This window comes from Alternaria ethzedia, assembly GCF_023757985.1.
Source record: "Alternaria ethzedia strain BMP 0044 chromosome Unknown scaffold_2, whole genome shotgun sequence".
Classification (NCBI taxonomy): domain Eukaryota; kingdom Fungi; phylum Ascomycota; class Dothideomycetes; order Pleosporales; family Pleosporaceae; genus Alternaria; species Alternaria ethzedia.
The window spans coordinates 522,867-547,660 of record NW_026056195.1 but is presented as its reverse complement, the minus strand read 5'-3'; the positions used below and the strand labels follow the sequence as shown (position 1 = coordinate 547,660).

General features: G+C 52.0%; 8 protein-coding genes across 8 annotated transcripts; 3 read left to right on the top strand and 5 right to left on the bottom strand.

Annotated features, from left to right (window-relative positions):
• Window positions 1-2,464: 2,464 nt before the first annotated feature.
• On the top strand, window positions 2,465-5,352 carry J4E87_000983 (uncharacterized protein; the record flags this gene model as incomplete). Its single annotated transcript, XM_049372633.1, has 3 exons — window positions 2,465-4,334; window positions 4,754-4,913; window positions 4,965-5,352. The coding sequence occupies 3 exons, from the start codon at window positions 2,465-2,467 to the stop codon at window positions 5,350-5,352; spliced, it is 2,418 nt and encodes an 805-aa protein (XP_049237291.1).
• A 313-nt stretch (window positions 5,353-5,665) lies between these two features.
• J4E87_000982 (uncharacterized protein) lies at window positions 5,666-6,427 on the bottom strand (the record flags this gene model as incomplete). Its single annotated transcript, XM_049372632.1, has 1 exon — window positions 5,666-6,427. One exon carries the CDS (start codon window positions 6,425-6,427, stop codon window positions 5,666-5,668), a length of 762 nt encoding a protein of 253 aa, XP_049237290.1.
• Window positions 6,428-6,615: 188 nt separating this feature from the next.
• On the bottom strand, window positions 6,616-7,410 carry J4E87_000981 (uncharacterized protein; the record flags this gene model as incomplete). The annotated part of the gene is made up of 1 exon (XM_049372631.1): window positions 6,616-7,410. One exon carries the CDS (start codon window positions 7,408-7,410, stop codon window positions 6,616-6,618), a length of 795 nt encoding a protein of 264 aa, XP_049237289.1.
• Window positions 7,411-8,563: 1,153 nt separating this feature from the next.
• Window positions 8,564-9,865, bottom strand: J4E87_000980 (uncharacterized protein; the record flags this gene model as incomplete). Its single annotated transcript, XM_049372630.1, has 1 exon — window positions 8,564-9,865. One exon carries the CDS (start codon window positions 9,863-9,865, stop codon window positions 8,564-8,566), a length of 1,302 nt encoding a protein of 433 aa, XP_049237288.1.
• A 927-nt stretch (window positions 9,866-10,792) lies between these two features.
• Window positions 10,793-13,154, bottom strand: J4E87_000979 (uncharacterized protein; the record flags this gene model as incomplete). Its single annotated transcript, XM_049372629.1, has 4 exons — window positions 10,793-11,864; window positions 12,388-12,831; window positions 12,879-12,950; window positions 13,033-13,154. 4 exons carry the CDS (start codon window positions 13,152-13,154, stop codon window positions 10,793-10,795), a joined length of 1,710 nt encoding a protein of 569 aa, XP_049237287.1.
• Window positions 13,155-14,589: 1,435 nt separating this feature from the next.
• On the top strand, window positions 14,590-15,523 carry J4E87_000978 (uncharacterized protein; the record flags this gene model as incomplete). The annotated part of the gene is made up of 3 exons (XM_049372628.1): window positions 14,590-14,639; window positions 14,688-15,000; window positions 15,053-15,523. The coding sequence occupies 3 exons, from the start codon at window positions 14,590-14,592 to the stop codon at window positions 15,521-15,523; spliced, it is 834 nt and encodes a 277-aa protein (XP_049237286.1).
• Window positions 15,524-15,785: 262 nt separating this feature from the next.
• Window positions 15,786-22,456, bottom strand: J4E87_000977 (uncharacterized protein; the record flags this gene model as incomplete). Its single annotated transcript, XM_049372627.1, has 6 exons — window positions 15,786-15,907; window positions 15,943-17,960; window positions 18,011-21,972; window positions 22,022-22,241; window positions 22,291-22,364; window positions 22,412-22,456. The coding sequence occupies 6 exons, from the start codon at window positions 22,454-22,456 to the stop codon at window positions 15,786-15,788; spliced, it is 6,441 nt and encodes a 2,146-aa protein (XP_049237285.1).
• Window positions 22,457-22,916: 460 nt separating this feature from the next.
• On the top strand, window positions 22,917-23,912 carry J4E87_000976 (uncharacterized protein; the record flags this gene model as incomplete). The annotated part of the gene is made up of 1 exon (XM_049372626.1): window positions 22,917-23,912. The coding sequence occupies one exon, from the start codon at window positions 22,917-22,919 to the stop codon at window positions 23,910-23,912; it is 996 nt and encodes a 331-aa protein (XP_049237284.1).
• Window positions 23,913-24,794: the final 882 nt, after the last annotated feature.

Genomic DNA, 24,794 nt, shown 5'->3' with positions numbered 1-24,794 from the left:
CTGGCGTAGCCGTTCCTATGCTACGAAGTCACCGCTCGCCGGGACGGTCCACGCTACGAACAAGATGGCACTGTCGCCCCCAGATGCCAGTTGGAGGTTCTCGAGATGCGCGCATTGCACACAGCCAGACTGAACATGGAGAAGGTGCCTCGATATGAGACCTCACCCAACTCTCGTTGCCGCACAATTTCAGGAATCCAATGACTACAGGGTCAGGCTGGTATGTTATGTCTGATCTTGTGTGATGGGTATTCACACTGACAAGATTGTAGATCGAGTTCCCTGTCGGCCCAAGTTAGGACTATACACGTCGAATCCTCTTCTATCGCATTCGCAAGCGCTATCCTACCACGGCCGAGCTCGCGTACACATATACCACACAAGGAGATGGAGATCAGCATGGCCAAACTCAGGCCATGAATCTACAATGGGCGCACGTCATCGAAGGCTTCACCACGCCAACCTAGGGAAAAACTGAACACCCTGGAGCCTACGTTAACGTTGGGCCACCCACGTTGCAGGTCTTTGTCTCAATGTAGTCCGCAGGCCTGTTCAGGTTTTTTCCTGTATGAGGTGTCACCGCCGTGGATCTGTTCAGCAATGCGGACACGTATAGTTCCGGGCATAGTACGCTCGGCCTTGGGCATCAGACCCCACCTATATGCCTGCAAGAACGACGTGACTGCCATTGGCATTGAGAGCATTGTGGCACCCACTACGCTCTGCTTCCACGGTTACACACTCTCAGACGTGCCAAAGGATACGAACAAGATTCTACCTGCGCAACCTGTCTCCTGCTTCCTCACTAGACCCACGAAATGACCTCTCATTGCCATACAACCACACGTCTTAATCTCCTCGCTGGTTTCACGACTCAATCGCCTCGGGGCCTGGCTACACGTATATCAAAGATGGTTCCAACGCCAGCAATTTCAGCAATCACATATGTCCAGGAGCTGTCTGCACACGAGTACTTCATGCCATTCATTCTTCAAGCTGCCATGCGTTGTCTAGTTTGGGACTGGATGGTACGCTTTATACACCTGCAAAGCTCCTTCGATACTTTGTACGAGACCAAAAAAGACTGTTAGACAAAGTACAGTAACAGCAATCCAGAACGTGTACCACTGAGGCCCGTTTCTTCTATCGTACCAAAACTGAGAGATGGATGTTGGCTTCGGTTGATCGAACCTTTCCTTCAACGTCATCAGTTCATCGCGCCAATATTCGAAGTTCATGGCACGGCGATCGGTCGACAACATTGCGTTTCGGTTCAGCAATGAAATATCCGGATACGCGATGTCATCATGTTGCGATCGCTGAGATTTCAACCACCTTTGCGTGCTAGCATCTTGTCTCGGGAACAACAAGTCTAGTGTTCGCAACGTTTCGTCGATGAGATTCTTCGGATATAAATCACTATGTCAATCAGCAGCTGACCATAGCAATGCATTCCAGGACCTGCCTTGTCTGATGATGGAGGAAGGTTGCATGATGAAAAACGCAAAGCTTCCGGTCGTTGTCGATGAGCCGCAAGTGGTTGGCAAGATTGTTGGTCCATTGGATCTCAAGCCCAGTGAAGCGGTACAAGTTGAACGCCGTGAATTCCTCCTCAAATGTCAGGTTCCCTGTATCGGTAGAGCTGACGACGAAGTGATTTGCGAGAACGGTCTTCACATCGACTTGATCATCGCTCCACGGTAGGAAGGTAGGACCCCACGTCAGGTACTTTGACGGAGCTCCCACATCCACCATCAAGAACAAGCGAACTACCAACCGGACTGATCCTTCCGCCATATGGCTCTTGCTTTCTTCACTTCTTTGTTGAGTGACCAGTGATGCGAGAGAGCGCTTGATCATCTCTTTCGTATGGCCTGCTTCTAGTTGCCGAATGATCATTATGATATCCTGATGCTCCCGAATGGTCACATGCTTGCCGCCATCAGGCTCAATAGCCTTTCTGCATTCTGCGGTGTAGTGTCGAAAATATGCATCCCAAGGGCAGCAGCCTCGATCATCCCTGACTGCAAGTATCCGGACAGGGTTGATAGGCCAATAGGCTTCCAGGACGTTACGCTTGTGTTGGGTCTGTATAGGGTCTTCGTTTGCCCTTCCGGAAAGCACCATGTTTGGAGTCGTGGCTTCGAAGCGGACATTGTTGCGGAAGCCTGTAATGTTTTTCTTATGGGTTGAATGCTTGGAGGTCCACATCAGTTACCATGTTTTCCAGGGCAGTGCTTGGATGACAGCGTGGCGCAGTCGGGGCTGAGTGCTTACCAGATGGGTGTCGTTGGGGGCGGGTTGCTCACCGGAAGGTATTGAGTGCGGGGTCGAACAAAAGTTCAGCCCATCCGCAACTTCTACGTGGTGACATCTCCTACTCGATGAGCGCCTCACCTTGAATTACGCATTGCGTGCACGATCATACGTCTCAAAAGGATGATTCAGCACAACGCCGATACATATGTTAGTCACAGCCCAAATCGAAGAGCTGCCTCGGGTTGCCGATCTGGTAACAATGAAGCAGTGTTCCCCTACGATCACCAATCCAGAATCGAGGGTTGTGGACGTAAGAGTACGTCTAGGTGGAAGATTCCTGCAGCGAAGTCGGGCCAATCACGAGGACTCAGTCGATATCGAACATCCAGTTCGTGTGGATCAAGAAGCGAACCCAAAGTGGAAAGATGGCCAGCTTTGCTGGGAGGCCAAGGGGAAATGTGCTCAAGTCTACGCAGAAGCAAAGACCAAGCTACTGAGAGAGTTAGACCAGTCTCAACGAGAGTCTTTCTGTGAGATTTGTGTGTCACTTTTTATGGTAGGAAAGACGCCTCGAAAAGCGAAACCTATGATCATAATTTCCAGCGAAGACAAACGATCACGGGAAGAAGCCAAGAGAGCCATCACCAGAAGCGGCGTTCTGGCGGATCTTGGCTTCGAGATCGGGGTGCTTAAGTACCTCCCATCAGGCCCCACTCATCCTGCCGCCGGATCACCTAGCGAAGCATGTTGGGATTCAGCATCAGAATCCGAAGGATGGGATTCAGATACTTGGAAAGAGAAGACGCCTGATCCTTCTTTCCACCCGAATACGCCTGTCTCTTCATCTGCCTACTATGATTCTAAACAGGGGCTACGAATCACCGGAATGCCCATATACGTCAAGACAGCAGATGGTCGATCAAGAATGGGAACAGCCAATGTCGTGCACAACGGATCCAAATACGGTTGTATTACTGCAGCCCATATTTTCGGTCGTCTGCATCAAAGCCCTTCTTCGATCGATGATGACGAAGATGATCTCGGTATACCATTCGACAGCGACAGTGATAGTGAGGACAGCGAAGACGATTTGAACGAAAAGACATCTTTCGCTGGGGCCCTGTTGTCAGGCTCAGTAAGATCAAGACAATCTAACGTCTTGCACGGAGATGGTTTTGGTCTCGGGGGAGCTACTGGGCCTAGCGATCTCTCTGAAGTCTCGATAGATCTGCCGCATGGTCTGGCCTTACTTGGTCATCTGGAGCCTGACCAGGAGCCCGAAAAGTCTTTGGATTGCGCTATCATAACCATCGATGACCCTGGGCTTCAACGGACGCTCGACAGGACCAGAGTTCTCAAGGAAAACAATGTCTCTCATATGTCGAGTTCTACAGCCGAGCCTAAGCCTTCGATGGCTACAGCATGGACCACTCATGGTCCTATTCATGGTACTCTCAACAAAGTACCTGTTCTCATGCGTCTACCAGGGAGCATGTCGTTTCAGTCTGTATACACCTTTGTGTACGAAGGTGAGATCAAGCGTGGCGATTGCGGATCACTAGTCCACGACACTACTACTAGAGCACTGTACGGCATGGTCATCGCTGCTGCCGACAGGCAGCCCATTGCTTACATAATAGCGGTGAAGGGATTGATGAACCATGTCGCGAACGCAGGATGGCATTTGCTGGATGCCAATGATGACTATATGCACTCTAGCGACATCCATGACGAAGCTGCGGATATTCAGACAGGACATATTTCTTCGACGGCTCCTTTATCGATAGACAATCTTGAGTCAATATCATCGCAACCGAACAAATTCCAGACAGCTACACCCGAAGCACTATCGACAGCAACAAACAACTCCCAATCGGTCTCCTTGCCAACACGAATATTTGGAGTGGAAGAATCACTAGCCAGAACTACTCAAGCCGTGTCTGGACAAGCACATCTTACCGGGACATCACATCTTGGGCAACCACAGCCTGAATGGAGCGCCCAATTTGGGAAATATCTTGTCACCCTATGGAATGTACAATATGGACGCTACTACTGGCAGCACTACATTGAAGGTCCGTGACTGAACCCTGGCATATGTATAAGCTGACTGGAAACAGGACAAGGTTGGGTATTCTTTGACTGGGTGCCTTTAACGCATGAAATCCCACAGGCTCAACCTCAACTTCAACCTCAATTTCAGATCCATGCGCGCAATGACTCTATACCGACAGTCACAGCATCTGGAGGTGGATTTGCTGGTTATGGGAGAGGAAAAGCTATCTATGCGACCTACAACTCAACGAATCCGAGTCCTAACAGCCACTATGAGACACTCGATCCATGTTAGGCTCCAGTCCTCACCATATGTGCAGCATGCTGACTTACTCTAGCTTTCTACGTCAGGGGCAGCGCTTTCTTTGAGGAGGGCAAGGCGGGTAGCAACCATTAAGGGTGATGTCAAGATTGCTGACAGCTTTGCAGGTCTTTTCAGTCCTCTTCACTGAGCCAGCAGGTGCCAACGCCCTGACCGGGCTGAATCCCATGGCCGACTACAACACGAGCCTGTCTATGGTCAAATACAATGAATACGTAGATACCCAAATACGGAGGTTCATCGTCACGAAACGTAAACGCGAGTTCTTCTTCGCTGTGTACGTGATCGTCCGTTTGACACACGCTGCGAAATGACTAACACTTGGCAGTCCTATCTTCACCTATTACGGTCAAGCTACCACGAAGCATGGAGTGGCTGCTGACGAACATGCCATTGCATATTCATTCGGACAGCAACCGCAACTTGTACATGGTGAAGCGCCATTGCGGAAGTCTCCCATCCCGATTGTGATGGAAGAAAATAACAAGGCATTAGCCTATGCCTCCAGGATCTTCTTCGCCGTTCATCACCCGATTCAATACAATGTCAAGGTCAAAAATCTCGGTCACGTGCATCCCGATTATCTACCCACCTTCCTTGGATACTGGAACCAGGAGAACAGCGACTCAAGACAAGACATTGATATCACCGCGGATCAAGGTCGCGTGGACGAAGTTCAAGGTCATGAGACCCAGGATCCCGTAGACATGTATTAATTCACAACACATCAAAACATCAACAGCTTCCCTCTCTTATATCCCATTGGAGAAAGCCCTCTTCTATTGAAGTTCCTATTATGCCGATAAAGGTAGCATTGATACGTGGCCTTGTCGTCTTTTTTTCACACGTCTTTCGGTCGATCAAGAATGCTTTGCTCCCATTCATTGCTTCCATATGCTTTTATCAAATCCTGCGATACGATTTCATGGATGATCAACGACGCTCATCAGCGTCATTTTTTATCAACAGTACCTGGCGTCCTAACCGTGAATTTAAAGCGCCTTCCCTAGATCTGTAATGGTAAAGATTCTACTCCGCACCTTCAACAACATACCCCTCATTTGCATGCCAAATCAAATCCATCGCATAAACAAACAGCCTATCCTCGAAGAGCGTACGAGATGCATGTAGCCCGTCGATCTCATGTTGAACCCCCATAGCCCGCCGCGCTTCGGGTAAGTTATAAACCCAGTCGGCGAACAACACATACTCCCTATGATGGCTCCGTACAGTTCTTCTGCCATTGCTTAGATCCAACACCGGGCCATACCAAGCACAACGCTCGCCCCGTTCGTTGAACTGGAAGTGCTGCCTACTGAACACATCCAGTTCATGCACATCTTGTTCGAGGCTACGCAGATTGTTCGAGAACGTCTCATAGTCCGATACCAGTACATTCATCGCAGGAACCAACGTGAACTCCAGCGTGAACTTGAGGTTATGAGCCTCGGTCGATGATGGTATAAGCTGTGCCTTTGTGCGGAGCGCGGTGAGATTCTTAACCAAAGCCTTGAGAGGAGCGAAGATCTCTTCGTAGCTTTGAACAATGAAGGCGTTGTTGAGGGCTGTGTAACGGTCTACATCCAGATCCTCATTAAGTTCCAAGGCGATGCGGGCGGCGCGCTCGGTTTTGTGGAAGGTGACGCCGGCTTCTCTATAGCGATCTTCCAATGAGTTGCAAAGATTGAGAAGACTATCGGCGCGTTCAATGATCTCTTGGATACCGGTGCGGGCTTTCTTGGCCTCCTCGTCGGCTTGCTCTGGAGGTACGGGTTCGCAGTTTGGGCACATATTGGTGATACGACTGACAGGTTGGCTTGGTTACCCCTAGTTAGCTCTGGTTGCAGTGGCTGTGGGAAATGATAGGGTGAAATTACATCCTGTGGTATAGAGAGCTACAGCAGCGAGCGCTGTGAAGCTTCGCCCCTAGAGTGTACATGTAGTCTGCACAGCGTGTTAAACTTCGTTCACCCACCGTCTCACCAACCCTCGACGTCAGTAACAGCCAACATAGTCCAGTACGGGTCTTTCCCAATTCCCTCGTCTTCCACCACGCCATCGACAAAAGCTTCCGTATACGCAGACTTCGACTTCACCACCCCATGCTCAATTTCCAAAAAGGTCTGTACCCACATCCGAAACATGTTACCCTCGCGACTGTGCTTAGCGGCTAGCGCCTCAGTTCCATCAAGATCGGAGCGCTCGGCGAGCTTCGCTACTTGCTCCTCCACCCATACCAGTCCAGCCTCCAAATTCCGAAGTGGTTTTGCCAGTTGAGAAAGCGTGAGTTCACATTCAGCTTCCAGTACGCGAAGTCGATCGACGTTCTCTGGAGCAGTGCCTCTTGATAATACCCATTTTTGCAGCACTGCATAGGCAGCGTCGAAAATTTCGTCCCATGGGTGAAAGAACGGCTCTTCAGAGCGCGGGCGGCCGATTTCGAACATTTGGCTGAGCCGTGAACATACAGTCTGCTCGACTGCTTTCGAGCTACAAGTAGCGATTGAGCGCCGGAGCGCATACGGAATCTTGTGGTAGGCGACTCCAGCGAGTCGAAACCGCCTTTCGTATTTGTCCAGTCTGGCGAGCCATGAGAGGGCCCGAGGCTTTGCCCAGTCAAGCCAATCTTCGTATACCGCCGCAGGAGCTAGGAACGCTGTGTTCGCGCTGTCTAATTGCCAGTCATACGGTAGGTTGTTGATCCATGTGTCGATCCGCTTCTTCTGGGATCGTGACAAAAGCTGGCCATACGTTTGTTTTGATGAGATAGCCATGGGTGTTTGATCGTGTTTCGGGCAGGGCGGTCGCGCTCAGTCCTGTAGGACGGCTCTGGGTATCCTTGACCTTCTGGATGTCGCCTGCGTAGTTGGCTGATCCGTGTTGATATTGGTTGATCACGCAGATTGGAAGAGGCGGGTGGGGGATGTGGTCGAGCGACGGGGTTAGGTGCTGCGCCCCGTATCCGTCAGTCGCCTGTTGTTGTGATGGAAACGCAAATGGCCGTTTGCACGTTGTGGTGTGTGCGCTAGTCACACTCATAGTGAATGCAGCTTTGGCCATCGCAGCGTTTGTTGAAGCGCACTTTACCACGTAAGCCTAGAAGGTCTACCGACGACAAGCTCGCGCTGATGAGTCAACTCCAATAACAGGCTTGGCCTTGAAGTATACACTACATTTTTGCTCCATGTATCGTGTATATGGAGTACAATGTATACTTCAGGGTGTGGTGTGATGGAGCGCGCGAGTTGAGTAAAAGACGCTTCTCCTTAGGGTCAGCGCTCTTGGATCATCGCAAATACTTTGGATACCAAGCGGTCCATGATGGAAATACCATTCTCTTCAAAGCAAATATATGATATGAGAACGTCAAAACCAGAGCTCTGCGCCAACGTTGCGCAACTTCGATAGGATGGAGAATGAGCGCTCCATGATTTTGATGACGTCACGCGTTCGCGCGAGCCGCGTCCTCACGTGGCAATTCACCTAGCTGAGATGAGCCTTGTTTTGGTCGCTAGTCGGTCTTGTATTCCGCGAAGATGAGATGACATTCCAAGGTCGTCGCGTCCCGTGTGGGTGAAAGAGGCTGGTAGGTACGGTTTTCCCCTGAGATGGCTGGACTAATGACGTCATCGATGCGACTCATGCACGCATGTGACAGGCAGGGCAGACCTAGAGCCCTCACACTTGACATGCGCACTACCAGCCCCCCACACTTATGCTTTTGTTCTGATATCGAATAGAGCAAATGCAAAGTTCATTAATCATCAAATATACACCAAAAGCTAACTACCTGGGTATGTACCCGATCTCTCCTAGACCCACCCACTCAAAATGTGTGCAAAACATATACAATAAGCTCAAGAAGTATGTACTCATCACATCGTAAACACACCATCCACCTCCCTACTTCGCATCAGCAGTAGCCGCTTACTGCCCACCAACAGCGATAGTGAACAACGTCGGGCTACCAGCGAAGATCGTGCCTGCCACATCCTGACCACCATCCGGAACAACATCGTCATATGGGAAAGCGTACCCACGTCCATCTTTCTGCATCTGATGAACGATGCGGGAGTAGTGGTTGGTCGTCGGGTCCTTGTAGTACTGGCTCGGGTTGCTGCCGTTGGGGAACTGGTTGCCAGGCGTGTTTAGCAAGATGCTTCGGTTGAAGGCCGCGGCAAGACGGGGGATGACTGCGTTACGCGCTTGGTTCGATCCAGTTGCAAAGGGCCCAGTGCTGCAGGTGAAGATATCTCTAGCTGATGGAGCAGCAAACTTTCCTGCCTCACCTAGTTCGAGCTCGTTGCCTTGGACGCGGCCCTTGAGGTTGCCGGCTGCGGCCTGGGTGTTGATGGTCATGTCCTCGTTGCGGTACTTGTTCCACACTGCCTGGACGTAGCCGTTCCAGTAGTCGCCCCACGCATTCTCATTGCCAACAAGCAGGTTGTTCGGGCTCAGTACGCGCAATGGCTGCCCGTTGGCCTCGTAGATCAGCTTATCCCACGGTCGACCGTCACGCTGGGCTTGCGCGCGCAGCTCTTCCATGATTCTTCGGAAGCCATCGGCGCCCATGCCGGGTACTGTTTGGGTCTTGCCATCGTTGCTGGTCAAGCTGAGGGCAACGGGAATGCTGACAAAGTCGACGTAGCTGATATTGGCGAACAACTGCGCGTCATTGTAGGTGAACTCGCAGAATGTCCAGTTGATGTTGAAGTTGGGATCGCTTGGATTGGTCACACTGGGCTCAACGACCGCAGGGCCTGGGTTGAGGAGAAAGGTGAGCTTTGCGCCGATGCTGAACCAGATACGACCGCCGGCAATCTTGGGGATCCTGACGTTGACGGTGTTACCCGGGCGGCCAAGTGGAATTGCGACATCAGCTTGGAGTGGCTGTTGGATATCCTTAGGAGCTACTGGGTAGTAGATGGACTGGCCGTCTGCTTGGACAAAGAGAGGAGTGTTGTTTCGCTCGAGAGCAAGGCCGGTGATGTAGCAGTATACATTATCGGAGTTCGACTTGTTCTGCAAGGCCAACTGAAGAGTGCCGGGTGCGGCCTCAGCGAGAACTTGTTGCTGTTCGTTGTTGGCTTGTGGAGCTGCTGCGCGCTTCTCATTGCCGGCGTCGGCGGGAGTGGGAGCGGGTGGTGCCGGTGCCGGATTATCCTCCTGCTTGCCCCGATTTTGCCAGCTCTGACGGCGCTTGTTGACGAAGCTCTTGAACGATTTCATGGTAATGTTTAGGACAAATTCCGGGTATAATGATGAAGAAATGCGACGGTAAAGTAAGGGAGAATGCGAGTTGCAAGAAAGGCAAGGAAAGCAGCGTATATCAACAGTGTTGTAATTGCGCAAACCGCGAGTACGTCACACAAGATATATCCTCGTCCAGTTATAGTCAATGCACTGAACGCGCCAATGTCCTAGATTTCAAGGCGTGAATGCAGGGTCCAGCTGATGTCACACATGCGACGAGATTCCAGGGCGATCAAGGCACGTGCAAACCTGTTGCGATCGCCGACTCGCGCGCGGGCCTAACGTCAACAATTTCGCGTTAGCAACCAATCACATTTTCACAAGCGACACCACCTTGTCGCGGCCCGATGGAGGAGAATCCCATCTTCAAACCACGCGTGGCGCGCTCGTGGCATCTGAATCTGACACTTAAAACGCGGGGTGCAGTGTGCGTGGTATCTTGGGACTGGTATTGGACGGCGCCCGGTAGGCGGGTTAGTGTCGTAAAGGAAGGTATTAATGAGCGGTAAGCGGAAGTACGCGATGCTTTGCGACAGTGTACATTGGAAGAGACCCGTTTTGCCTACTTTGTGCCTGGTCCAACGCCTATCAAACACTGGAATTGTCTGGGTTAATCACCGTATGCCACGCCAATACGCTGGAAACGCGTACAAACTGTATGCCCTCAAGGTAAACGGCTATCGTACAGTCCGATGCAAGATGCTTTGTACAAGAGTGAGATCGGCAGTCTGATTCACATGCTAGGGCGAAAGGCCTCGAGGCATGCCCACGAGCTCGCAGACGAGTGATCTGTAATGCGAACAGCGCAACGGCGCGATGCAACGTGTTGCAGTGCGTCCAGTTGTCGTGAACAAAGTCGCGCATGACTGCCCGTGGCGATTATTCGACGTCCTGATACGGGGATCAGAACGGTGCTCCATTTCCAAAAGACATGCCAGTATAGTTGTTGTAGCTGTCCTCCCCCCAAATACCTCCCGCCATATCGAAGAATTGGCTCATGTCGAAGTCGGCACCCCTCATAAGCGCGAAGGGGTCGTTGCTAACCTCGGTCACGGGGGCGTGGTTCATGTCTATGCCGAAGTCTTCCATATAGTTGGTGCCTGCTAGCGTATTGTATTGATCTTCCGCGTGTCGTGTCGGACACGTTGTTGGTGCGCTGGTGATGGGACATGAGCTTCCGCTCACACTCCGCTCAACCGAGTCGCTGGGCGTAGATCCTGATGGCGTCTGGCTAGACCGCTCCGGTCGAATTTTGCGAATGTACCAATTCTTTGTCAGTTCATTGATCATTCGCATAGCGTGCCAGAAGTCGGGGTGGGGTCGCTTTGTTTTATCGAACGTCGATAGAGTCTGCATCCGATAGCAAAGTGATTCAAGACAGAGATCTAGGCGCACTCTTTCTTGAGCAGCTTGAGTATCCCACCCGATGGCGGCATGGTCTTCACTGGGTATGCATAGCTTGGCGACCGTCATGATGACTGGTGGTAATCGCATCCATTCCGAGAACGATATGAGGTGATATTCGTGGGCTGGAAATGAAAGCAAAGTATCGAGAAAGCGCTTGCTGGCTTCAAGAGAGGAGAGTAGGCTGTTGATCTGTGACGAACGTACCGATGCCGGTAACTCCGAAGGAGACGGCCGAAGGGCTACGCTGTGCAGTTGCATCTTGGCGTATGAGAAGGAGAGTTCGAGTAGTCGTTGAGAGGGGACACCGTTGCACTCCCGTTTCCATGTATCGAGTTGTACATCTATGAATCGAACGTGCATCAACGCTCGCCCATCAGACATTGGCAGTTGCGAAGTGTTAGCTGTGAACAACTCATCTTGTACTTGGTCATCAATCTGCCGCAGAGATATCAAAAGGCTAATGGTCTCATCGGTTTCGTACTCGCGATCTTGCTTCAAGCTTTGCGCCCACTCGGTCATGGTTGAAGTATGCTTGAGCAGATTCGGCTTCTGTAAACCTGCCGCAACCCTGCTAGAGTCAGCATGCAAAGTCACAATCTGGTGACAAGATCACATACATGGACGAAAGGTAATAACAGCCTAGGAAAGCACGGCGCCTTTCGCGCAGTTCTTCAGCTGGTGGTGGTGGAGCTGGAGGTCGCTTTGGCAACATTGGAGAGATCAAAGGCTGAAAGTCTTGGTGTAGGCCGATGTCTAGAGCCAAGCCTGTGACGAGATTATGCAAAAAGAAGATTTGCTGTGTTTTGTGGCTGAAGACAAAATGGTACCTGCGCAGATCAGTAGATTTTCAGCAATGGTGGGTATCATCCTACCATGACAGATAGACCAGTACGCTTTGAACTAGGCCCAATGTCCTTCGGGGTTGTAAGATTGTTCTGTTAGCGAGCTCTTGGCGAAAGATACCATCAAGTGCCATCTGGCGTGTGTGATGTTCCCATGATGCCACCAAAAATATTGCGAGTGCAAGCATGGGCCTGTGCTCATGAAGCTGTCTTGCAGTGACTTGGGGCGGTAGCATAACAAAAGGGAACGTGGCCGACATGTTTCGATACTCTATCAGTAGTGTGTCTGCTTCGCCGGATGTGAGCAATTGCTGGACAACCTCATGCTCGATAGGAGCTTCGGGTCGTTTCGAAGTCCTAAAGATGCCCTCACGAGAGTTAGGAACATCTTCACGGTCGTCAAATCTGTGGATGGTGCGGATCTCCTCAAGATACTGTCGATCGACTTCAGCACTCTCTGATGCATCGTCGGTACTTTGGTCAGGCGGCACGGCGTTCGGTTCGTAGGATGGTGTCGGCATCCAGCTACCCGGCGCCGTGTTGACTAGTCCCCGATTCCGCCAACGTTCCGCTGCGATTTCTCTAGGGATTGGCTGCGATGCATTTGCTGAGTCTGTTGTGACTTCACTGTCAGCCGCATGGACGAGCTTGGCTACGAGGCCATCGATCTTTTGCTCGACCTGCGCGATTCGGCTACGAATATCATGAGTTGAGATCGAAATAGACAGGCAGCGACTTACGAAGGTGCACGCAGCTTCCTCGCTCTACGCGGCGCTTCAGCCCAGACACATTCCTTGCCAGCTGAGAAACATCTGGCGGATGGTCAGCGTCTTTGTAAAGACATGAAGATGTGGAGCCACGGCTAAAGTACCACGCTCCCATTGGCTGGCATACCTCTGACATAGTCCAGATTGGGCGCTCGGCAAACATCGCGTCTTCAGGTTCCGGCAGCGTTGGCACGCCTGTGTTGTTCGCGGTACACCCGCTCTCGCGGACGGTTGCTCAGTTTCCTCCATCCGATGCGATGGCGCAGGATCGCTGCAGGTGTGAGGAGAGGGCAAGAGCCAGACCCAGCACGGGACGGAGGCACGATCAACATCCGTCCCGGGTCGCCTAAATTACTCATCCACGCTAAACTCCTGGGGTCAACTAGGTACCAGCATGAAATGAACACTGCAAACATACGACATTCCAAAGACACATTTGTATCGATTGAGTGCTCAACGAAACATTGAACCCTTACGCTTCAGTTTTATAAACTTCCTCTTCTGCTCTAACAATTCCCAGGCTTCGTCGTTTGGAACCTCGGGAACCATCAAACCACGAGGGACTTCGCTCATTGTGTACAACTTGCAAGCGCACTCAGTTAATCTAGAACTGTAGCTTTGACGCCAATCTCCAACCGTACCAAAGCGTTGCACCAATCGAAATGAGGTTCAGATGTATGCTCATCGCATGAGCTCTAGAAAATGCCCGATTGAGAACCATCATGTCATCGCTCATGGCCCCATTGAGCTGCGCTTTGCCATCGCGAGTCGCTTGTCTTTCCATCAGCTATCAACGAATTCGCCAAGATCCGTGGATACTCACCTTGGTGAACCCTTTCCACCATCAGGTCCTTTGTCCTCGGACCAAATACAACCAAATTGAACCCAGCAGTAACACCAGCGACTGCGAAAGCGATCCAGTCACTCTTCTCTGCAAGCAACGAAAGTGGCCCACGAGGCGGAAATGTCGCAGCGACGATGAGTAAAAGAATCGACTGGCTTTGGAAGTATATTGGAAAGACACGCTTCTGCAAAGTCGTAAACGCTGATCTGGGAAGAGCTTGGTAGGAGACTTTCGTCATTACGAAAGTCTGGTACAGCTCGGTTCCGAGTAATGTGGAGTAGGCCAGGAGGTGAACGGGCGGGAGAAGGGCCGCAGCATAGTTAGGAAAGGTAGACATAGCAATGTCAATTCGATTCAGAGGATAGATTGCGGTATAGATCAAGAGCCGCTCTGAGATATCGATACCCATGCGGCATCAGCAAATCTTTGACTTTCGCTGCCGCCTAGCATAGCGGATCTGATCGGGAGTCGCATGGACGTTCGCATCCGTCCCGGCGAGGCTCTAATGCATTCATTTTCCGCATCCCAAAGACCTTCCGCATCACCAGCTACAGCACGCGAAACGAGTAGATAGAGTCGCGAAATGCGTCGTAGGCGTGTCCTGCTCATGACGGCATGAAGCATCTCGGGCTGCATTGCCGCGAGGTACCTGACGATTAGCGCCGCACCCCGCAACTCCTTTACCATCCATCCCAACTCCCCGAGGATCTGCCACCACCACTCGCTTTCTGGCCATGCTTCCGCGCATCACGAGCGCATGTCGAGCTGCTTCAGGCAAAGTCAAGATGCAATATGGCAACCCAAATCTGGAAGATCTATGCATTCCATTCCGCCGGCGCAATGGCTGAGCGCGGTATAGCTGTCGCTGTCACGGCTAACGACGTACATATGTACTGGATGAAGCTCACACTCTAGGATTCATAGTATCATCCCATTAGACAATCGAACGCCTTCAATATGCGCGCAACACTCCTCTCTCTCCTCCCTCTCGCTCTCGCAGCACCAGTCATACTCCACCGACAAGCCACGAAGCCCATATACTGGCTCCTAGCCGGCGACTCAACCACAGCCACCAACGGAGGCTGGGGCGACGCGTTCCTCTCTACAACCGTCGCGAGCAGCTCCTCGGGGCATAACTACGGCCACAGCGGCGCGACAACCAAATCGTTCCGAGCTGGCGGCGACTGGGCAAACGTAACCAGAGACATTGGCACGTACAAGGAGGACTACAGGGTTTATGTGACGATTCAGGTACTATACCACACGTATCAGGGATCGGGATAGCATGACTAATTGTCACCAGTTCGGCCACAACGACCAAAAGCCCACCTCTGGCGTCTCCCTAACAGACTACCGCACCAACCTCGCAACCTTCGCCTCCGAAGTCATAGAAGCAGGCGCAATGCCCATCCTCCTCTCTCCGCTCACGCGTCGCACATTCAACACAACCACGAACCGCGTTATTGAGAACCTGTCGAACGAGACGGCCATCACACTCGACGTCGCCGAGGCCAACGACTTGCACGTCATAGATCTGAACAAAGCATCGACGGCGTATGTGAATGCGATTGGACAAAAGGGCGCGGATACGTATAACTGGGGTGAGAATGGTACAACGGGGAATGATCGCACACATTTGAATCCGTGGGGTGAGGTGGTGTTTGCGCGCATGGTAAGTGATTTGTTGGTGGAGAAGTACGCGGAGGAGTTTGGGGATTGGACGGTGGGGAATGAGACGTTGAGTGCGTTGATCAAGGATGGAAAGGTGGCTTAGGTGAGTGTTGGTCAGATACTGGATACCAAGGAAGAATTCGATCACGTTCAGGCTTCGTCAAGAGAATAACATCAAACGGATGATTTCAAAACTAGACATCGCTACAAAGCCTCACGGTGCTCGTGCTACAGTCATCACTCAACCATATCCCTGCCCTTCATACCCACCACTAGCCCACCGCCTTCCCTGCGCCTCACCCTGACCCTGCACGTTATTGATCGTGGTTGTACTCGAGTTCGGCGTATCCCAAGGTGCATACTGGCTACCTGGATTCGTATACTGACTGCTCGGCCTCGAAGCCGGAGATGAAGCTGCACTTGTGTGCGAATAAGGCATGTATGATTGCTGCGTTGGAGGCAGCGGTGGCGATGTATACGGCAAGTACTGTTGGTGAGGGGGCTGTGGCGCCTGCGATGGACCTGGATACAACCACGGTTGTGCTTGATTGAACTGCTGTGATTGTCGGTGTGGTAGTGGTGGAGGGTACGACTGGTTTACAGCACCAGGGTTGTTGCCCTGTGGTGCAATCGGGGGCGATCCATACTGTGGTGGAGACGCGACCTGCTGAACTTGAGCAGCGTAGTCGTGTTCTGATATTGATCGGTCCAGTGGTGGTGTGGGCTTCGAATAGCTGGACTGCCGCTGCTGGTGGTATCGATTAACTGCTTCCAGGTTTGCGACTGACTTGCGATTGACAGCCTTGCTGTTCCTCTTGAGTCCGTGGTCTGCACTCCCCTTCCTCAACGTCGTGCTGTCAGGCTGCGGCACGCTAGCTGTGGATCCAATCGAGCTGTATCTCTGTGATGGGAGGGAAGAGGCCGAGTCTTGTCGTTGTCGGTCGTCAATGGACGATCGCATACCTTCGGAGGATAACGGTGGAGATTGAAGTTTGCCCTGAGCGGGTATAGGGGGTGAATGGCCAGCGTACGATGATACTGGGACCTCTGCAGCCGGCTGAGCATGTGGAACCGTTACAGCCTCTGCCCTTCCCGGTCTGAGGTGAAAAGGCAGACTCCAGGGCTCCTGAGAGTGCTGCCCATGTGGTGGTGCAACTTCCTTTTCATCGCTGTGTATGCTGGATTTGCGAATCATTTGCGAGGGCAATGGTGGTACCGGGCGACGGCGGTTTATCCCAACGCTGAGGCTTGTTGGAATCTCCTGGTGCTTCACGGTCCGGAACCGCTTTACAGTTGGGTTGCGTTTGCAGCGGTCCTGTGCCTCTCTCAACAGTTTTCGTATCTTGTCCTCATCGGTTAACTCTTCTTCAAGTTCGACATCAGTGACACTGCCTGCGTCAGTCTGTCCAGCCACGGAGACATTGTCACCTTCCCATTCGTCATCATCAGTCTCTTCCTCCTCTTCATCATCGGAATCTTCTTCCTCCTCCTCCTCATCATCATCATCATCCAGATCGGAATTTTCATCCTCTTCTTCTGACGTATCAAGTGCTTCGGTTGCAGATCCTCGATTTGGATGTCGTGCGTAGACATTGGCGCCAGCCTTGAGTAAAGCGTCGACACAAGCTGATTGACGATAAGCGCAAGCTTCAACGAACGCTTCATCCAAGAGGTGATCCGGAGGTTTTATCGCGAGAAACTTGTCCAGAATAGTCTTGTTGCCTCGAATGGCAGCTGCGGAGATAGCACTTCGGTACATTCCGCCTTGAATCCGAAAGTCTGCTCCAGCATCAAGTAGCTTGACAACCACCTCCATACGGTTGAAGTATGAGGCGGCTACGAGAGCGGTATGATATTTGCCATCGTGATGATTAACGAGTTCGATGGCTCGATCGAGAAGTTCCTCAATGATGGCCATATCGGCTTTCATCGCTGCTATTTGTAGGGCGTCGCCATACTTCCCCCCCTTTGCATGTACATCGGCCCCATGTTCTATCAGCAACCGCATAATTTCCAAGTCGTTCCCGTAAGCTGCAGCAGCTACAGTGGAGCCAAGTATGCCTCCCAGCGCTGAAGCATTGGCACCGTTGTCGAGTAAGCGCTGCACGACAGGTAAGACGCCAGACTGAGCGGCAGCCAGGATGGGGAAGCCATGTAGGCCACCACTAGCGTTCACATCGGCGTGATGTTTGATGAGAAGCTTTACAAGCTTGTCGAACCCGCCGGCAGCGGCTGCAGAGAGTGCACCGCCAAACTTTCCATTCGCTGGCCGGATGTTGACAGCCGCACCATGCTGTAACAGCTCTTTGACGATGTCGAATGAGCCAGCAGCACAAGCCGCCTGTAGAGCCGAACCATACTCGCCGGATATGGGCTCCGTGATGCTAATGTCGGCACCGGCTTTCAGTAAGACTTGGACACTTTCCATATCCTCGGCCCATGCAGCAGCTTGCAGCGGCGTTCCATATGGCCCACCAACAGCGTTGACATCCGCGCCAGCTTGGAGCAATACCTCGCAACATTCCTCATCGCCTTCGGCCCTGTGTAGAAATTAGTCTCTTTGAAGATGATCAGGGCTGCTTGAACTTACGCTGCAGCGTGGAGTGCTGTACCGTACTTGTCGCTTGAAATGTGCACGTCGGCGTTGTGAGAGATGAGGAATCTCAGCCCATCTGCATCGCATGAGTCGGCGCAGTTGATCAAAGCTGTTGTACCTCTAGCGCAGGCTGCATTGATGTCGTGGACGTTCTGCACGAGGAGCTCCAGGTTTTCAGTGAGCAATGTAGATGCTGCCAATGAAATCACTGGCCAATTATCCTCCCCTCCGCGTACGTTGACATTAGCACCATGTTCAAACAGAATCTTGGTTGCAGTGCTGTCGCCTTGCTCCACCGCAGCAACAATGGCATACGAGAAGTGCCCTCCGAATGCGTTCACATCAGCTCCTTCTTCGATAAGAAGGCGAATGGTGTCTTCATCGCCAGTATGAACAGCAGCTTGCAGCTCGGTGCCGTAATAACCAATTGGTTCAGTATTGAGCTTGGCTCCGCGCTCAAGTAGCAGTCGAACGTTGTCGGCATCACCATGCCATGCAGCGGCCTGGATGCATGTGCCGTAATCTCCACCGCGTTTGTTGACGTCCGCGCCTTTATCAAGAAGAGCCTTCATGATGTCTGCTGTACCGTCGTATGCACTGGCGGCTAACGCAAAGCCATACGTAGGCCCTTCCGTATCTGGGTTGGCGCCAAAGTCGAGAAGCAGCTCCACGGTCTCCAGGTGCTCGTTGTCGGTAGCCTGATACAGGGCCTCGTCTAGTTGCGTTTGATCGATTCCCTTTGGATGAAGTAACTTGAGTATTTCCGTTCTACCGTAGAAGGCGGCCAAAGAAAACGCTCTCTGGTACCTGATGATGCACGACGGTACTTTGGATTCTTTTTCCAGAACGGCGTTGACAATAGCATCGTAGCCCCGTTGCGCAGCAGCTTGCAATGCCTGTTCGAGCACGAGAACGCGCTCCTCTTTCTCGAGCAAGATCTCGAAGACTTCTAGATGGTTGTAGGTAGCAGCTGCGTTCAAGAAGCTTCCATAGGTCTTCATCGGTCGGCTCAGGTTCCACGACTGTGATAAGAGGTGACGGACAACATCAGCATGTCCACGACGGGCGGCGGCACCAAGTGCAGACCCGTAGAAGTACTCTTCGTTGGGGTCAATACTAGCGCCTCTCTCGATCAATAGGCGAACAGCTTCAGTATTGCCTGAGAATGCGGCCACATTCAGCGCTCTTCGGCCAGCGCCACCAATGACGTTGACATCGGCGTTGCGGTCGAGCAGAAGCTTCACGACGCGATTTTCGAGGTTGCCCGCAGACGCGTAAAGCGCTGTTCCATGGTCCGACGACGAGGCGTTTACATCGGCCTCGCGGTCGAGTAAAGTGCTGACAACATCGTAGTGGCCGTTCCTTGACGCAGCATGCAGCGCGGTAGGATTGGCGCTGCTGCTCGAAAAGTCAATGTCAGCACCTGCTCCCAGTAGCGCATTGACAATCTCTCCACAGCCACCATCGCATGCGTAATACAGAGGCTGGAAACCCAGTGAGTCTTGTAAGTGGACATCCGCCGTCTCCCTGTGGCTAAGGATGTGGTCGACTAAAGCAGGGAACTCGAGGATTACAGCGACATGGAGTGGCGATACGTCTTTTTGATCTGTCATGTTGTGAACTTCTTCTATGGTCTTCCACCATCTTTGACGAGCGTCCGAGGCTTCTTGCCAGAACGAGTGGTCGAAGTCAATCTCTTCGAGCACATCCGGTGGTGCTCGCTTCGCATGTTCCACCCAGTACCGAACAGGATATCGTAGATCAACGTCTAGCAGACCTTCCTCTTGATTTTCTTCTCCAACCGAGGATGAATCAGCCTCGTCTTCTTCTTCATCTTCATCGTCTTCGTCCTGTTGGTCATGATCGTCCTGTTCGCTTTGTTGGCTGGCGCTATCGTGTACTGACTTGCTGTCGGCTTCGGTCGTATCGGTCGCCTCTTCTGCTTCGACCTCAAGATCCTCCGCTGGCTCTTCTTCCTCTTTTTCTTCCTCTTGATCTTCATTATCGTCCTCTAGCTCGTGTTCTGCGGTGTCTTGATGTTTGACGGCGTCGTATATATACTCCAACGAACGCAACGCGATGATGCCATGCTGAACATCGTCGAGATCCAGAGATAAGTCGTTCTTTGCATACTGTCGGAGATGTTCCTGTGCGGAGATGTCGATCCATTCGACAGTGCTGTTATCCAGATCCCAGTCGTTACCTCTCAAGGTGAAGAATGCACCACAGCGAACTATGTATGCTTTCAGCTTGTCCACATCGTTGCGATGTTGCTGAGGTAGCTCGGCCATGATCGCAAGTTCGCGCATGGTGGGCGCTACATACGCCGAGATTCTGCAACGCAATATCTCTTTCGTGTATTCATGGCCCTCCGCTTGTGGGTTTAGGACGCGCTTTCGCACGTGCTCAAACATGTCGGTCAGACCATACGGAAATGACTCCAACAGTCTTCGGATCTGTGCGTGCTGTGTAGATCCGGGGACCCACGCATTCTTGACTTCTTGTACGACTAGACTAACGTAGATCCAGTTGTCTTCCGCGCGCGAGTAGATGTGGCGCTTCACGAAATATGCCAAAGACCTTGGAAGATCCAGCTCGTCGACGCTGTTTGATATGTGCGCTTTGAGGTCGTCACTAATCTGCGCAGAGTTCTCCGCGTCGCTCAGATTGATCTCCAACGATCGCGGTCTCAAGCATTTCTCGATGTTCGGGCGCCCGCTGCGATTGAGAAGCAGCCATCTAACGGGTTGACACTCCTCTTCATCGTTTGTCGTACCCTCGGTCTCTAGCGTCTCTGACATGTACCGCAAGAATTGTTCCAACGATTCTTCCGCAAGCTGCTCCACACCATACACCACGATGTAGATCTTAGTGTTAGGCAGATCCCGCGCCATCTTATGTAGTGCTATCCATAAAGCAGGCACCTTGAGTATCTCTTCAGTGTCAAAGCTTTGCTTTCCAGCGTCTTTGCTGCTCCGAGAATCTGAAAGCAGGTGTCGGGCAAGATCTTGGTCCATGTCGATCATCTGGCGGACAGCCATTTGCAGCAGACCTTTCAGCGATCGTCGCATCGTGTCGCCCTGGTCGCAAAAGAACGATATGATCATAGAGTTGTTTGCTTGTGCATTTCGGAGAAGTTCAAGAGCAGAAGATGCGATCGCACCTTGGCCCGTACCAGCCTTTCCATGGATCCAAAGGATGGGACTTGCGTTCAAGTTCTTCCAGGTCTGAAAGTTTTCGATTTCCAACACTGATGATGACTTCGTGCCCTTCGCTCCTGTGTAGGTGCCCTTTACGGCGGCTTCTACGTCGGCGAATCCTTTGCCGAGCGCATCCATCATGCTGTGGTAGGTGCGATCATCGACTTGAGATTGTCGAAGCATGTTCTGACGCGTCTTGATGATGCTATCCGCCTTATTGGCTGTCTCACGGATCTCATCAGAGACGGAAGTGAAGTTACCATCCTTTGGCCCAGGGAACTTGTTGAGTTGGAAATGATCCGACATGAGAGAGATGCTGTCGAATGATTCGATTGTTGCCGAAGATTGGTCAACAATGCGCTCTTTGCTTTTGAGCCATGTGATTCCTTTCACGAGATAGTTAACCAAATCGCTATCGTTCTCTTCCCAGAAGCAAAGTAGCCGAAACTGAGCTTCTCGCGCCATATAAGAGAACTCGGAGAGTAGACTGCGCAAGATCTCCGAGTCTTTTTCCAAGACCTTGAGTAGACTAGACGGCGCACCCCAGCCGGCGACTTCAGCCATGGATGCCAGAACCATTGCCTTGGACTGGCTTGACGTGCCGTGAAAAGGTGTACCGAGGAAGAAGCATCCAGCGATCCAAGGATACACGTTGGGAAAGTCTGTTTGGCGCGATCTTGACATGAGCAGGGCCTTCTCGAGAATGATGCCCCCAAGACAATGCGAGATGAAGATGATGGGCGTTTTGGTTTGGTTCTCCAATACGTTGTTAGCATGTAGTCATCACGAGTACGTACTAACTCACCACTCGTGACCTATCGAGGCTATGTAGTAGTTTGTTCGCGACATTATCGATGCGTTCGTCGACTGATCCTTTTCCGAACCACTGCGACTGATACTGGAAAACGCTAATCTTGGCATGTGGAATCTTCTTCGGGAGCATATTGGCATCGCGAAGCCAATGCACTTTGCTCTTCTTCCATGTATATTCGGGGTCCGCTCCCAAGCCTGGAATGGCGATGATCCTCGAAGTTATTAGCTTTTGATTCTCGCGTTGGACTTCCAGCCACCTACTCGATTTTGGCCGAGAACTTTGACGTTGTCTGCTCATCACTAGGGTAGACAACGTTCAGTCCGGGGTTGAAAGACTGTGCTTGTAAACATGTAGAAAACCGAGTGTGAGCAGAACACTAACCTGTGCATCGAACTTCGAATGCTGGACCTTGGTGGCCGAAGCCATCGCGAATCGTGGTGCTGTAGCAAACCCGCGCTGCAAACTGGCAACTAAAGGCTACAGCGTAATGTTAAAACCATCTTGTGAGGTATGCGCTCTAAGTTTGGAGAGCGCCGCGTTTTCGCTGATGGCTTCACCCACCCCCTGCATGTGGATTTCTTTGGAGACTTTGGGGGCCGCTTATGTTGGGGGCCAAGTTACCGAAAAGGGTAAGACGCATGAGATGGCGCACAGCCGCTTGATCACAACTGTATTGATTGCCGAGTATTGATCGTCTGGCGCTGTTCGCGATGGCGCGGGACCGGGGTAGAGGCTCGCCAGTACGCTGGGCGACGAGCTCCGGCCCTCTCTTGCTGTCGCATTCCCCTCCGGCGAGAACCGTGTTGTTTGTACAATGATTGACTGCTGCGAGGTCAGTAGCAGCCCTGTGAGCATATGATAACATGCTAATGACATGTAGCAAACAATGAAATACCCAGTGCCGTTCCGCACGGCTCTGCTAAAGACGGAGAGCCCGGATGGTAGTTCAGGGCCGGAGGTACCGTTGCTGCCAGCAACATACCGGAGAAATTACAAGATCGAGCCAGTCCGCAACAACATCGGCGCGTTCTTGGATATCGAGCTGAATGTCCGCCGACTGAACGAAGTCCACAAGTGGCTATGGCTTGTGGGCCTTCCAAGCGCGCCGCGACCTCTTCATTACCAAGTGGTCAAGAAACGGGAAATTGTGGTGACGGAACAGCTGGATCTGCATCTTGTTTGGTCGTCAGCGTCTTCGTCGTCGATTCTCCTCAAACCGCTGCCTCGCTTCCTTCTCTGCCCAAACTTCTGGGTCACGGAGATTTGCCCACGTCGGCACCTGTACGAGACGGCACTGGGCTTCATGCTGTCGTACGTCGCGCTCGTCGAAAGGGAGGTTGACTACAATCTAGCCATCAACCACGGCCTCATTCCTAAAGAAGTCACTTGGTCTGGGTGGCTGGCGCTCGTTGGCGAGGTCGTCTGCACCTCGGTACAGACGCATACCATCGATGCGTCGGCTGCATCGTCTGTAAGCTTGCTGGAAGACCGCCCACGCGTCAACCAACGCTTCAACTATGGCGAATTGAGACTTGGGCGGCTGAACTGGATATATCGCTTGACCATGGGCGAGTTGCGCGGGTACCTAAGCGGCTGCAGCACGTATGGAGCCTTTATGCGTGACAACGTTAACAGTCTCATTACGCTATTCGCATACACTACCATCGTGCTCTCCGCGATGCAGGTTGGGCTTTCGACAGAGCCTCTCGCAAACGACTACTCGTTCGGCATGGCGTCGTACGTCTTCTCCCTCTTTTCCATCCTGGCTCCACTCGCATGCATTGTCGCTATTCTTGGCGTTATAGCCTTTATGTTTGTCGTGAATTTGGCGCGCACGCTGAGGATTCGAGGGCAGAAGCGGCGTCAAGGTGTGAAGGTGTGAAAGCTCGACGCGACACGCGCCTGGCTGCTGGCAACGATGACGCGCTGCGGGCCGACAGCCAGGGAAGCGACAGCCCAAACATCCCCACCAAACCTCACCAGTCCCCCGGGGCCATCAACACCCACCAACCCCACCAAAGATAATTGATGAAACCCTAGGTCGCGATAGCTCTTCGCCGTCTATAGTAGCTAGGCATCCATGCCAGGCACCGACTGCTTGCATCAGTGGCCAGATACGGGCCCACAGACGACGCAACGTATCGCGATCATGCCCGAGGTCATCCACGCCTCACGGACATCAGTAGCGGGATTTCGCATCGTGCACGAGCAGAAAGATGAGAACAAAGTGCCAGTAATCCAGCGAAGAAGACTCGTATCAATAGGCTGTGTGCATATCTCTCTGCCCGTGTTGCAAGGGTGGCTAGAATCTGTGTCGTGTTTGCTGCATACACATCATTATATATTAAGAAGTAGCTAGCTCCTAATACGATGTATACTTCTACCTTGAAAGATATATTCAACATTTTCTAATGCTTTTGTAGACTGCAACAGGAGGTATAGCTATCGCAGCACACGGTCTTGCCTAGGTACCGACGGGCTAGAATAGACGCAGTAGTAGCGGTACCTAGGTACAGTATTACACAGCATCGTCTGTGACATCAAACGCGGTTATGATAGAATTCTGGTCGTCCCCGACGCACACGTTCTATTCGTACTTCAATCCAAGCCCATATTTGCATCGCCTGCCAGTTCAGACTCGCAGCGAATCCCTCCCTAACAGCTCCAAAGCTTCATGTCGATTGTTAGTTCCGCTAAGCCTGCTGAGCTCCAAAGAGCGAAGGAAGGAGTTTGTGTGTCAAGGCTCGGTGTAAGCACCTGCCGA